The sequence below is a fragment of the Nestor notabilis genome, unplaced genomic scaffold (assembly GCF_000696875.1).
Source record: "Nestor notabilis isolate BGI_N333 unplaced genomic scaffold, ASM69687v1 scaffold16631, whole genome shotgun sequence".
NCBI classification, from domain to species: domain Eukaryota; kingdom Metazoa; phylum Chordata; class Aves; order Psittaciformes; family Psittacidae; genus Nestor; species Nestor notabilis.
The window spans coordinates 34213-48638 of record NW_009915337.1 but is presented as its reverse complement, the minus strand read 5'-3'; the positions used below and the strand labels follow the sequence as shown (position 1 = coordinate 48638).

General features: G+C 37.2%; 1 protein-coding gene across 1 annotated transcript in view; it reads left to right on the top strand.

Moving 5' to 3' along the window:
• NAA35 (N(alpha)-acetyltransferase 35, NatC auxiliary subunit) overlaps positions 1-12506 on the top strand; it is a 24714-nt gene extending 12208 nt beyond the window's left edge. The window contains exons 12-22 of the mRNA XM_010024099.1: positions 750-809; positions 1959-2065; positions 2294-2360; positions 3616-3714; positions 5043-5221; positions 6922-7058; positions 8399-8466; positions 8716-8856; positions 10528-10650; positions 11736-11816; positions 12428-12506. Of these exons, the coding sequence (XP_010022401.1) occupies positions 750-809; positions 1959-2065; positions 2294-2360; positions 3616-3714; positions 5043-5221; positions 6922-7058; positions 8399-8466; positions 8716-8856; positions 10528-10650; positions 11736-11816; positions 12428-12487 (1122 nt within the window). The 3' untranslated portion in view covers positions 12488-12506. The remainder of the gene's footprint in view (positions 1-749; positions 810-1958; positions 2066-2293; positions 2361-3615; positions 3715-5042; positions 5222-6921; positions 7059-8398; positions 8467-8715; positions 8857-10527; positions 10651-11735; positions 11817-12427) is intronic.
• Positions 12507-14426: the final 1920 nt, after the last annotated feature.

Genomic DNA, 14426 nt, shown 5'->3' with positions numbered 1-14426 from the left:
TTCCCCCCCCCCCCCCCCCCCCCCCCCGATTGAGTAAGCAGTACTCGGCATATATACCTATAACATAAGACAACACTTAATACATGTTTATTTAAGCATGAAATTCCTTGAATGACCATAAAGTTAAGCACCTGCTTATGTTTTTTTCCTAAGTGATGTTATTCTCAGTTACTGCCTACATTTATTAAAAGACACTTAAATGCTTGAAATACTTTTTACTGTACAAACGTTCTCTGACAAAAAACCACAGTTAGATCAGAAGATCAAGCAAAAATCTTTTGCTTTCCTATTTCCTGTTAAATTAATGAAAGTAGCGTTAGCGTGAAGCGTCTGGTACCAAATAAGCGTAGAAGTTTTGTTACATACCAGGTTCAGTTACACCGTGATGCTAACAGTTTCTTTTTTCTATACTGTCATCCTTCTAAATGTTGCATCTGAAGAAGAAAATTCAGAAACTTTTTGTACTGTTAAATAGCAAGTAATTTAAGAAAAAATAGATTTTTAGCTTCATAGTATGTTCTCATTTGTTCGAATTATTCATGCTTATTTTCTTACAAGTTGTATAAGCTATGTTATCTGTATGTATACATGTTTGTATATACAAAATACAGGTGTATTTACATGACTATGTATATAAAAATGCAAATTAAAATCTCTGCATATGCATAATAACATGAACGTGTGTATATATAAAAAATTTAGCCTATTAACATGAATTGTCTTTTTTTTTCTCCCTAAATGTAAATTAGGACTTTTTCTGTGAGTTCAGTGAGCAATCACCATGTGTTCTTTCAAGATCCCTGTTACAGGCAAGTCGTAATCTATGTCTTTGAGTAAAATACTTCTGCATCTGTTATAAATATGGATTCATCTTCTTTTTTCAAGTATTATCTGCATATCAATAATATATAAGTAGTAAATAATTTTCTGGAGATATGTATTAGGTATATGGAGACTTCCGTTCTGATCTAATTTTTTGAAACGCTTTGAAATACTGTTGTTTAGATAATCTTAATACGTGCTGATTAAAGCAGAAGGTGTTAAAAGTTTTTCTCTGCCATAAGGCTGGGCTTGTACATGCGTTTTTATGCTGTTCTCTGTCTCAGTTTGAGGCTGGTCATCTTCACTGTTTAAATTCACATTTCATGTATAGACTGCCTCTACTGCTGTAATAATAAAACTGATGGCGAGGGCAGAACAGGCTACTGCTTTTCTTCTCACTGCTTTGCTTAACTTTGAAAGCATATTGTATATTCCTGAGCTCAGAGTAAATACCTCCCTGCAGGAGATTTTTACTTGACTAGGGTGTCCCAGGATGTCAGAACTTCTTTACATTTGATCCCAGTTAAACCACATATGAAGCCAGTTGAATGTAACTATTGGCAAGTGAAATGTTTTCACTCCGTGTGTGTTCTGACTTTCCACTGCATGAGTTTATGCAATCCCGTGTGGGTACATGGCAGGAAAGCTGCTTTCCCAGCTGGTGAAGAACCACGTAAGAAAGAGACGTGGCACTTGTGGAGGAAAGTGGAATGAGCATCAGACATAATCAATGAAAGTAGTAGTATATACAAAGGTAGGAAAAAGTCTACATTAGTCTGAAGATTTACTTTTATCTGCTTCCAGGGAAACCACATAACTTATTTTATATTAATCTCCAGAAACATCTGTCTGATTAATCATCTTCAAAGTCCAAGAAATAGAATCATTTTGCCTCCACTGTCTTATGCAAGTAATAGAGCTGTATTTTGTGTCATGGGAACACCACAGAAGTGACGGATCTCAATATGCCTCTATTTCTGTCTGTAACTTTGTACCTAGCTGAACCATTTTAATTCTCAAAGCAATCTTCCAGGTTTCTGATACAATACGGGTGCCACAAGAGCTTTCTAGTAATAATTTCTAAAGCATTACTTTTAACTTAAAACATGTTTCTAAAAACACGCTTTCACTTTCAGACAACTTTTCTGGTGGATAACAAGAAGGTGTTTGGCACTCATCTCATGCAAGACATGGTAAAAGATGCTTTAAGATCTTTTGTCAGTCCTCCAGTACTTTCTCCAAAGTAAGTGGATCTTGAGTTTGCTTGCATGTGTTTACATGTCTGAAAAAATATTTCTGCTGTCAAAAGCAAGGACAGACATACAAAGAGCATATATGTTTTGTACTTATTAGTGCATTCGTATGAAGGAATCATTTGCTGTTGCTGCCTCATGTTTCTTTTTTAATTTTGTGCCATGTAGACAGGTGGCATTGGTAAACATATCTATGTATGTGGACATTTTCCTCTTAGGTGTTGTCTTTATAATAATCACCAGGCGAAGGACTACATTGATTCCTTTGTGACACATTGTGTTCGGGTAAGCATTCATTCCAATTGCAGCATGCTTATGCATATATGAGCACTTCCAAGATTTGCTTATGTTTGAAAATGAGACTATTTTCTTTAGACACCTGAAATGAAGGCAAAATTTGCCATCTTAGAATGGTGATGCTTTTTAAAAGCCAATGTAATTTTTGTTGTTTCTTACCTGTACTATGCTTCCAGACTTTTCACTAACATTAGAAATCTGCTTTATTAAAAATCTGCACCTGCTACCTCTTTACATGGTAGTTTCATGTCACAAAACAAATGCATAGCACTGGTAAAAGCAAAATTATTTTTTCACTCTCTCCAGTTTAAAAACTTTAAAAATTGGTTTAAAAGATTCAGTTATTAAGTGGCATAATGAAAATAAGAGAGAATCATATAATTATTTAGGTTCAAGAGACCCTCAAGATCATCAAGTCCAACCATTAATCTATCACTTCCAAGCTTGCCTCTAAATCATGTCCCTAAACACCACATCTACAGTCTTCTAAATACCTCCAGGGCTGGTGACTCAACCACTGCCCTGGGCAACCTGTTCCAGTGATTTACAACTGTTTCAGTGAAGAAATATTTCCTAATATCCAGTCTAAACCTCCCCTGGCACAGCCTGAGGCCATTACCTCTTGTCCTATACCTTGTAACCTCAGAAAGAGACCAGCCACCTTGTGGCTCCATCCTCCTTTCAGGCAGTTGTAGAGAGCGATAAGGTCCCCCTGAGCCTTCTCTCCTCCAGACTAAACACCCCCAGTTCCCTCAGCCGTTCCTCATCACTCTTGTGCTCCAGGCCCTTCACCAGCTGCTTTGACCTTCTCTGGACCTGCTGCAGCACCTCAATGTCTCTTTTGTAGTGAGGGGCCCAGAACTGAACACAGGATTTGAGGTGCAGCCTTACCAATGCTGAGTAGTCCTGCTGGCTACGCTGTTTCTGATACAGGCCACTTGGGCACATGGACTTAGGGATAAGAAATACCTCTCTCACCACAGGCATTCTCTTCTGATTAGATTACTGAAGGATGCTTGCTCAATCTTGTTTACTTGTGTACAGGGAAATGAGCACTTCTTACATCACTCCAGAGATCTTGCTTGCCTGCTAGCTTGCACTCTGTAGGGAGCCTTAAGGAACCCACCACCTAATATGAATGTATAAACCAGATGTCTAAATAGACATCGTAATACTCCTCCTGTAGTTTCAAAGTTGGTTGAAAATTTAAAACTATTTTTTTTTTTTTTTTTTTTTCTTTCAGCCATTCTGTAGTCTGATTCAAATCCATGGACACAATAGAGCTCGTCAGAGAGATAAACTGGGTCATATTCTTGAGGAATTTGCCACCCTCCAGGATGAGGTAATGTTCCAGGCAGCAGGCCAGCAAAGTTTTCTTTCCAGGTGTTTTCCTGCTAGAGTGGAGCATCTGGTATTAGGTTCTAGATGAATGAAGCAGCTCCTTGGTCCTAGAATCTTTAGGACAAGGATTCCTAAAATGCACCTCAGGAAGTCTGTAGGTTGCATCCAAAGACTTTGTTAGATCTGTTGAACAAATGTATTACATTTTTAAGATTAATTTAATGTACTTCCACTGCTTGTAGTCTTTATCCTGTTTATAACTGTCAGTCTGCAAAATGTAACCAGGGCAAGATGGATGAGTTGTGTTTATCATACGCCTTTGAAAATTCAGTCTTGCAGCTATGTAAGATGTAAACTGAAAAATTTTGTAACTGTTTTAAAATATATATGTCAAATAACAACTCAAAAATACGTGCTCTAACTGATTCTGACCGTTTCACAAGAATGGGGAGTGAAAGATTCTAGGGAAGGGTGTATTTTCACCTGCTGGAAATGTGTTTCTTCAGCAGCAAGAGGCATGAAGTAATTATTTTCCAAGATGTGCATGCTAAGGAGAGCATTTGAGGAACTTGGAGGTGGGGAGGTGGAGAAGGTATTTTATGTTCCAGCTTCTGGAGAGTTTGTTGCAATTCTGCAGCTGAGACCCGCTGGTTTTTTTTTGTTTGTTTTTTTTTTTTTCCACTTTATAGCAAGTTACGTGGGTTGGTTTGTTCAGGACTACTGATAACCTTTCAACTGGGGGACTTCATGTCTTCCTAAAACTGCTTTTGAAGACTGCATTGGTCTTAGCAATATTTTAGTTTCTCTAAACTAAAATAGTTTAACCTAGTTGTAGAAACTAAATGACCTGTTTTCTCTGGACCACTGTGTGTCTTGCATGTTAAGCAAAAATTTATTTTTTCAATGCAGGTAGTTTTTTGGTTTGGTTTTTTTTTTTAGGTAATTATTGCCAGTATAGCAAAATGGATGAAAGCTTGAAATGGATTCTGAGTTTCAGTGCTAATGCGACTGCTAGCAATTTATATATAAATACTTTTTAAAAAGTTAAATTGAAAAACTCCTATTATTACTGTGATATTATTATGCAGAGTGGCCTTTTTATTTCCCCATGCAGCAGAATTTACTTACGTGAATAGCTTTCCTGTTTTCTGACAGCTCCAGACTATGGAGGTGGCAATATCTGTAAAAACATATTTCTGTCTCATAATGGGGAGTGTGGCTTTGCTGACCCAATTTGTATTCAGATTTTTATTTCTGGCAGACACTGGATGCTGTTTCAGTTAAGTGTACTTTTTCCTCTGTATATTACTTTGCTCTCTTTTTCAATAGGCAGAGAAAGTAGATGCAGCACTTCATAGTATGCTACTGAAGCAGGAACCACAAAGGCAACATTTGGCTTGCTTGGGCACCTGGGTCCTATATCATAACCTTCGTATTATGATACAGTATCTTCTGAGTGGCTTTGAGTTGGAACTTTACAGTATGCATGAATATTACTACATATATTGGTAAGAGGATGCTTTATTTGACAGCTGTTGAAGGAGGGATGTTCCCACAGAGCTGCAAATATTGAAAAGAGGGACTTCAACTATGATTTTTATTTTTTTTGATCTCAGGCTTGCTCAACACAGTATTTAGCTTGCTTATTCATAAAATCACAAGTGGAGGAAAGAAATAATCTGCTGGTCTCTTTTCTAGACTTACCAAGTAGTGTACCTATTTTCTTCCTTGAAAGAGTAACTCGCTCTTATGTAGCTTTTTAAAATTGTCTTCTAATGACAGTGAATGAAAAGTAATGTGATTTTTGTCAGACAAGAAAATGCAGGATGAAAGCAGTTATTTCCTTCATTCTTTTCTGGTTTTGCAGTACAAAGATCAATAGTCTTGTTGCTCTCTATTTTTAAAAAGATCTTCAGAGTTTTAAGTTGTGATTTTAATCTGAAGGCTGACTACATAAAAACAACATTTTATCCTGTGAGTATATTTGAAGGGACGACATCTGCCTGTAGTGAAAATGACTGCACTATATGGATTAAAAATACTCTTCCCCCCCCTCTCCCTTCTGTTCTTATTACTTTCGTAGTTGATGGCTTGATCCTAAAGAAAAATGATGGTTCATGTCTGATTCAGCATTAAAAATTTGAGGTTGAACTTTCCTGTGTTAAAAGTGCTCTGTACTTTGCTGTTTTATTTTTGGGTTTGGATATGTCTTTTCTGTAAAGCTACCAATAAGCTCTTACTTGATAGGCTGTAAGTGTTCTTTCTGAGAGATTAGACTGGTTCAAATGACTTGAACTTCAGTGCATTTCGTTATGTTTCTATGCTGTTTCATTAGTGGATTTTGCATTAAGTGAGAAAATGAGTACTCCAGATAGTTACCCGGTGGTAGCAGTATTCTTTAGGTATACCTCAATAAGTAATACCAAGTTTTCTGTAAGACAGTAGTTTTTACCTGCCTGTATTTCCCCCCACCATTTTAATAAAATCACTGTTAATGGGAGCAGTCATGTCAACTGCTGTGAGAGAACAAACAAAGGACCAATAGAAAAAAGGAAGTTTCTGACAGGGAATGTGCAAATGAGATTCACAATTATTTCTCAGTAATTTTTATTCTGAATTATGACTTTTTATGAAGTATTAAGTCTTTATGTGCTCCAGATCTGCAATTTCTACTTTTTTTTTTCTTTTCTCTGCCCCACCTCCATTCGTTTTGATTTCAAGTCAGTCAAGAGATTGGACCCTCTTCTGCTCACTAAGAAATCACTCCTAAAGTGTTCTTAAAGATTTCTTCTAAATTTTCAGGAGTTGCATGTGTTCCTCAAAACAGTAATTCCTAACAAAATTAGAAAAGGTATCAACATAGTACCTTTTTTAAAAATGCTTCGTTTTCTGGAGGAAGGAAGAATTCTAGAAAAAAATTATATGGGTTTTGAAATAATAAAAAGCTTATACTTAGTAAATGTGTAAGAAACTTGCAGAGCTTGAGCTGTGTCTTTGAATCTGTGTAATGTCTTACTTAAAAAGCAAAAAAACAGATCACAGACTAATCTGTTCATTTCAGCCATGCAAAACAAAGAGTTTTAAGGCCCTAGAAGTTGTCCTTCATGATTAGTTCTTTGAGTAAATGGCATGGAATTCATTGAGCATGTGTGCGTTATAGATGTTTTTCACTGTAGAATGTAACAGCTACATACTATTTTTACTGTAGGTATCTGTCAGAGTTCCTCTATGCGTGGTTGATGTCAACACTGAGCCGCGCTGACAGCTCTCAAATGGCAGAGGAGAGAATAATGGAGGAACAACAGAAAGGCCGTAGTAGTAAGAAAACAAAGAAAAAGAAAAAAGGTACCTATGTGTAGAGCGTAACTTATTTTTCCTCCCCCTTCATGCAGTCATGTAGAATTGAAATTAAAGAGTCAACTGATGTGGTTAGGAAAAATGTCTTGAAGTTTACAAAGGCTGAATGTAAAACTTCTTTAGTTAAAAAGTCAGTGTAAGAATTTCCCATTTATGTATTTACTTACTTTTAAATAGGTCTTTTAGAAACATTCAGGCTCATTTATATTCACAGCTTCACCAGTTGTGTTATGTGTTTGATCCTGTGAGATGTAATTAAGTCCAGAGCAATTACCTCTACCTTTCTACAGTCTATAATTCCTGTAGAATTACGTTGGTTTTGTGACTGTAGCTAGATTCAAAGACTAAACTTTCTTTGGTTTCAGAAGGTATTAAAGCTTGTATCACCAGCTTTAATAAACGGTTATCACTATTTTAAATGGTATCATTTTACAATGGTGAATTGCCCTGTTTTAATTCATTGGTAGTACTGCTGTGCAAAGCCCCTTTGGAAGCTCACACTTTATCTGGTGAACATGCGTAATAGAAGATGAGCATTTCCCTTCCTATACCATAGCAGTCTCTCTGTGGTCGGAACCGTAAGCCTGCTACCAAAAAGGCACTCAAACTTTTTTGATACAGATTTAATAGATTTGCTATGCCTAAGTGGCCACGAAGATTGTGGTATGTTGGAGTTAGTATTAACATTGCAGATAAACACCATGCAGAAGCTCGCTTCTGTTCTTTGCTCTTCTTTTTTGTGTGTTTATCCTTGTCGCCTTTTCAGGGGGAACAAGTAGATGTGAATACCTCAAGATCGTATCAACTGAATTCCCTTGTATCTCAAAATTTAAAAATTACTGCTGTATTTTATACTTTTTACAAAGGTGCCAAGAGGTGCTTTGGCACTAATTAAATGCTGGAAATTAAAGGGCAGATTAATATTATCAGGGTAAAAATCTTTCTGAAGATAAAAATGCTTTAACCGTTTAGTCTTCGAAGTTTAAAAATCAAACTATGAACTAAGCAAACAGGCCTCTCAACTACAAGCTCTAAATTCTAAATTATTAAGTGTTCTGTAGTAACACTAACTGTCTGGACCAGTTTATTTCATGGATGTCAGTGTGGTGTTCATGTGACTCTTAAGTATGTCTTGAGATTTAGTGTAATCAGGAGCCAAGTGAGCCGAAATATGCACATCCATGCATTTTACGCTTCAGTTTTCTTTATTTTAAAATGTAATTGAGAATTTTGTCATTTTCTTAAAATTTTAAAGAACTCTTTCAATCTGAAATTAGTGTATGTACTTGCGCTGAATTTAAAAAAATATTTTTATGTGAAATTTGCAGTTCGCCCCCTCAGCAGAGAGATCACCATGAGTCAAGCATACCAAAATATGTGTGCTGGGATGTACAAGGTAATATGTTTGTGCTTGCTGAACACTGGTCTCAATTTTATTTTTTTTTGTAATAAGAATCAAGCATACACTGTATGTCTTTTTTGTTTTTACTGAGAATGGAAATTAAGTTCAGTTTTACAGTGTGATATGGTAAATTCTCTACTATTTTTCTATCTTACCAGTTACAGCTAAATCAACTTTCATTTTGTCCACAGAAAAATATGACATAAAGCTCACACTTCATTATATTTATCCTTTCCTTTTTAGACAATGATTGCATTTGACATGGATGGCAAAGTAAGGAAACCGAAGTTTGAACTGGATAGTGAACAAGTTCGATATGAACACAGGTTTGCTCCATTCAACAGTGTTATAACACCACCCCCGGTCCACTACTTGCAGTTTAAAGTGAGTAATCTTAAAATGTGATGCCACTCACTTTTGTAAGTCATTTAGTCACCTGCTTTAGACCTTGTTGTCATTGTAGAAAGAGCCTTTAATTTCTCAAAGTTCATATCGAAGCATAAGTTAAAATGGCAAGGAGTTCTTGCTTTAGTTGTGTGCAAGCAAAATACATTGCTTTGAATTGTTACTAGAATTAGATATTTAAAAATTGGTCTGACTTGGTGGTTTGAGATGCTAGTGTTAGTTCGCTTGAAAATAAAGTCTCTTGGAAGTCTGTTGTCAGACTTTTTGGCTGCAGTTCGTACAGCAGCATGTTTCTATTACTACAGCAAGCAAACAGGAAAAGGAAACTAAAGTAATTTTGAGTGTTAAATAATGTAAGCATTGGTTGGAAATGACCTGTAGAGGCTTGTCTTGTCCGCTGTCCTCCTTGAGGTAGCATTATAGATCACATCAGCTGTGTCTTTGTCTAGCCAAGTCTGAAAAAAATCAAAAGATGGAGATTCTCCGACCTCTTTGATTAACCTGATCCAGTTACTTTTTCTGGTCCATTTAGTCTTGGGTAACCTGATTGAGGGCTACATTACTCACCTGTTTTCCTAATACCTGGTCTGAATTACCCAAGCTGCAATTTATGACCTCTCCCTCCATGTTATATTGTCTGTTGTTAACAAGAAGCATTTGTCTCCTGACGGCTTTGCAACTGTCTTTCAAGTAGTTGTGGTCTGCTATTAAGGTTACCCACCAGCATTCTGGTCCATTGACCTCTCCCATGGATCATGTGCTCTAGGCTCCCATCCATCTCTGCATCTCAGCATCTTTCTTTAAGTGGATTCAACACTGGATGCAGTATTTCGGGTGTTACAGCACAAATGAAGGATAGAATGATAATCTCCCTTGATCTGCTGGCCATACTCCTACTTGTATAGTCCCATATGAGGCTTTTAGTAAGACCACCTTGTTAGCTTGTATTCAGGTTGGTGTTCACAGTAACCCTGCTAGTCATCCAGGTGGTTATTAGCCTCTACTGATTTGTGGGGTTATTCTGCCTCAGGTGCAGAAATTTGGGTGTTTTTTGTTGAACTTGAATTTATAGTGGCCAGACTTTGTTTCTGCAGGTCTGTCTGAACAGAAATGATGCTATTTTGTATGCCAGTCACTCTCCCTAATTTAACGTTAACGAATATTTGTAGGGGAAATTGAGACTACCATGACTTCCTCCTTGTCATTGAGGTGTTTTTATCCCTAAAGAAAAAAAAATTGGAAGTGTCAAAATTGTGTAAAATTAACTGTTCATTCATTTGAACAGTTTCATTATCTCGCTTGCTGTAAACTTGATTTGAGCAAACAGTATTGTATACTTTTTTTCCCCCTCCTGTTTTTTTCCTGTAATTTCACACCATGGTGCATGGCACTCTTAAAGCAAATGAACAACAAGTTATTCAGGAGATTGATTGTTTTACAAGTATGGGAAGTTTATTGTATTTTATGGCACTGTCATTTTTAAGCACCATATTGCTGCTTGATATTTGCCATTTTAAATGTTTTCAACCCAAATATTCCTAAATATTTTATAGTTGACTGAACTCTCTTCTTGAATATTGTTAAATATATATGTTAAACTTGTTGGCAACTGATTTTAATACACATTTATATATTTCTGCAACATGCTAGGAAATGTCTGACTTGAATAAGTACAGTCCACCTCCTCAGTCATCGGATCTCTACATGGCAGCTAGCAAACACTTCCAGCAAGCTAAAATGATTCTTGAGAATATTCCTAATCCAGACTACGAGGTAAGACTGAAATACTGCAGCATATGCTCATAGTAGAATACATACATGTTTTCAGCTGGATCTGCTTGAGATCCAAAATACACTTTGCAAAATACTGAGCAAAGCTGAGTGCTTTGATTAAGGAGTGGACAGAGGAGAGTGATGTTGTCTTACACAGCAGTCTGTTTCAGTACAGTAGATGACATAATCAGGATTGTGCTCGCTGTTCCAAAACCTCTCCCTGCCAAGTTTCTTAAACGCTAGATAGCAACTTAATTCCATCTTGCATGTTTCCTTCTGGCCCTGTTGTGAAAGCATATCAGATTTATGAGGAAGGTAACACATGCCTACCTTACTTACTTGGAATCTGGTATTTCGGATATACTCCTGAGAGACAGGAAAAATAGGTTTAGATGTCATCAGGCTGAAAAGAGGATTGTGTCTGGCACTTGTTTCCTGGAGCAGTTTTCTCAGGACTGGGCTGTAAACACAGGTAGGAATTTCTCCCTCTTTGTCCGTCACCTAAAAACTAAGTGTCTGTGACTGTATTTTGGAGTAAGGAGGATGTTCATTCTGTTGCATCTGAGTGGGTTAAGAACAGTTACGTGATTATGTTTTCCTGAGAATTTAGAAATCCCTACCTGTTCCCTGGATCCTGATTGCATTCACACGCAAGTCATCCAACTGAGGGTAACCAGGATAGTTAGAGTAAGTTTGAGTGTGCCCAGAGCACTTCAGTGCAAAAAGACACCAGTTTAGTACTTGAATGTTCCCTTCTCACTGTTTCATAGTGTTGGGAGTAGATGCCTAGAGGCTGTCTAAATCTTTACTTGGATGAGTGCCTTGGAACTTGCCATAGTATGGAGAGCAGTGGTTTGTATGGTCTGTTGAATTAAAAAAGTGAGCATTAAAATAAGCGCTCCCTTTATTAAATTTCATTAATCCAGCTTTTATACTTAAAAGCAAATCCAAAACACCTCTGATCTCTGTTAAATTGATACTGTAAGAGGACTGTTGTAGAGTATGTAAACATTTGAGTATTATCTTTGAAATACTTCTGAGGTCATATGCTTTCACTTGAAAACTTATTGCTGTCTTATGTTTAGGTCAGTAGAATCCTGAAAGTTGCTAAACCCAATATTGTGGTCATGAAGCTGCTGGCAGGAGGCCACAAAAAGGACTCCAAGGTAAGAAAATGCCAGTTGAGTTAAATGTGAAATGTAGTACTACACGCAGTGCTGCCACAGGTCTCTTTCCAGCTGAATGAACAGATTCAGGCCACAGTTACTCTAACTCTTAAAAGAACTGGGAAAGTAACAATCCATTTTTCCCGTGGAAATTTTTTGTTGCAATTAATGGAAAACTCTTACTTCCAAATGTTTGGAAAAAAAAAGTAGGAAGTGCATGTGAGAGGACATGTACAAATATGGGCGTTGAAGAGCAGGAAGATGTAATTGTTTGCAGTGTGTCAGCAGCCTGTGTGAACACAGTGGAGAGGGTGCTGTTGGTCAGGATTAGCAGGTGTCATGCAGATGAGAGGGAAGAGAGGGCCTTCAGGCTTCCTGTGGAAGGCTAAGCACAGAAGAATGAAGGAGCATACTGAAGAGGCGCACCAGCAGCAATCTATAGCTGTGTGCCCGTTACTACTGGAGAGTGATTGGCATACCCAGAATTATTCCCCTCCCCCCCCCTTCTTTTTGTGTGGTTTAAAAGTTTCTTCTATCTGCAGGGTGTCCCTCATTCTGAGCATTAAACTCAGTAGTACTGCTGTGTGATGTTTTAAATATCTTATTTCTAGGTTCCTCCAGAATTTGACTTCTCCCCTCATAAGTATTTTCCTGTTGTGAAGCTTGTTTGAAAGACAAGAGAGTAGGATACCTACTACCAGAAAGTAGGATATCTGAGCATAATCTGTGTATCAGTTAACATCTGCAAGATGAAATATCTAGTACCGTATCCAGACTGAGAGGGATCTCCAGGATAAAAGTACTTTTACATGGAATATATATACTCATCTTTTCTGTGTTATCTGAATGACAACTGCTGTTTAAAGTGGTTTGTATGAAGTTTTACAGGTGAAGCTGATTTTAATCAACTGCATTGTTGAAGGATGTTATAGTTTTAATTGATTTATTACAGATTTGATTTTTTTTTTAATGCGCACTGACAAAATGTTTTTTTAGGAATTTAGTAACATTTGGGACAGAGTAAAAATAATGCAGTAGAGCCTCATGTCTAATAGGAACAGCAGAGCTGCTGAAATTCTGCTTTGAACCGAACCACTTGGAGAGATTACGAGGTTCCATTATTTTTGCTAAATTGCATCAAATTGTCTCGCTTTGCAAGTAGGAAGACTGGGTTATCTTCTTGCCTAGTCCTTTAAGCTAAAATAATCTTCATAGAAATTATGAGCAGAGAAAACCTAGTCATTTAGCTCGTACTGTGCTGAATTCAGTGGATTTTGTTTTACTGAAGTAAATTGTGTAGGAGGTATGTTGCCTCAAATGTAGAAGTTGTCCTTGAAGACAGCGAGAAATGGAGTAAGTCACTCCAGCTGCAGTTTGTTCTTTTGTTTTTAACTGTAATGGTACTAGAGAATCTGAATAGCTGAACACTGTGATAGTCACTAGCAACATAGGAACGCAAGACATGAGGACTGCATTTTTACTACTCCGCAATTTTTTTGTAATCCTTTTGTTACTTTGTCATTGCAAAAGAGGAATTGCTAATTTGTTCCATTGGTTAGTCAGCTTTTGCATGACCTTCATTTTCTTGCTCTGACTGCAATGCTGCTGCTGGATCCTACCACCTTCTGTAATGGTTGGTATAGGTAGAAATCCCAAACAAGAGAAGCCCGAAACCTACCCTTCCCTTCCTGGAACAGGTCATTCTCCTGTGTGAAATACTAAAGGCAAGGTTTTGTGCTGAGCAGCCTTCTGCTACAAGAGGAAAAAAATAAAAACTTTAAAAAGCTGACTTGCTCTTTGATAAACCATACTACCCAGTCTTATCTGGGCCATACACGGAAATCCTCCAGGTCTGACTGTTTTGGACAGGACAATTCTTCATTTTGGTGCAAAATTACTTCTTCCATAGTGATGGGTTTAACTCCTCCTTGACAATGCAAGACATTTGTTCATTTCTCCTAACATACAGTTGTATTGTGGAGTGATACCATTTCAACTCCATCAACTGAGCAGCAGCACTGCTGAGCTAGAGCTGGAAAGCAATGAAGAAACTCGGAAGTGGAACACCTGCTTGTCTGCCAGCAATTGGCAGCTTGAAATTGAAATAAGCAGCAGTACTGCCCTGAAGACACAGTTTTTCCTCATTTCTCTGCAGTGGAGGTTGTATACCATTTTAGATGTTTGCTTATAATCATGATTAATGTATTTGAATGTTTCTGTATTGCTGTGACAGTAATGAAAATCCTGGAAAATGTAGCTGTAAAGATGGCAAACTGGCTCTAGTGCAGGCACTGAGAATTCATCTGGCTTTTACTGCCTTCCAGTGAACAATCACAAGTCTTCCCCATCTTAAAAATCTTGAACTACATGACAGCAGCTCAGGGCTAGCCTTCAGTATTTCTCCAAAGGAAGCACAAAGTAGAAGAGAAACCAAGTTCCACATAATTTACAGAACTAAGGCAAAAAATAATGACTTTTCCCATGTTCATGAACATTAGAAGTATATAAGCAGTACAAAATAAGGTGAATACACAATAGAGAAGACTATTTTTATTTTAAAATGCTTATCTAAAATGGATTTGGCTTAGTTTTTTAAAAAACAGCAAGGAC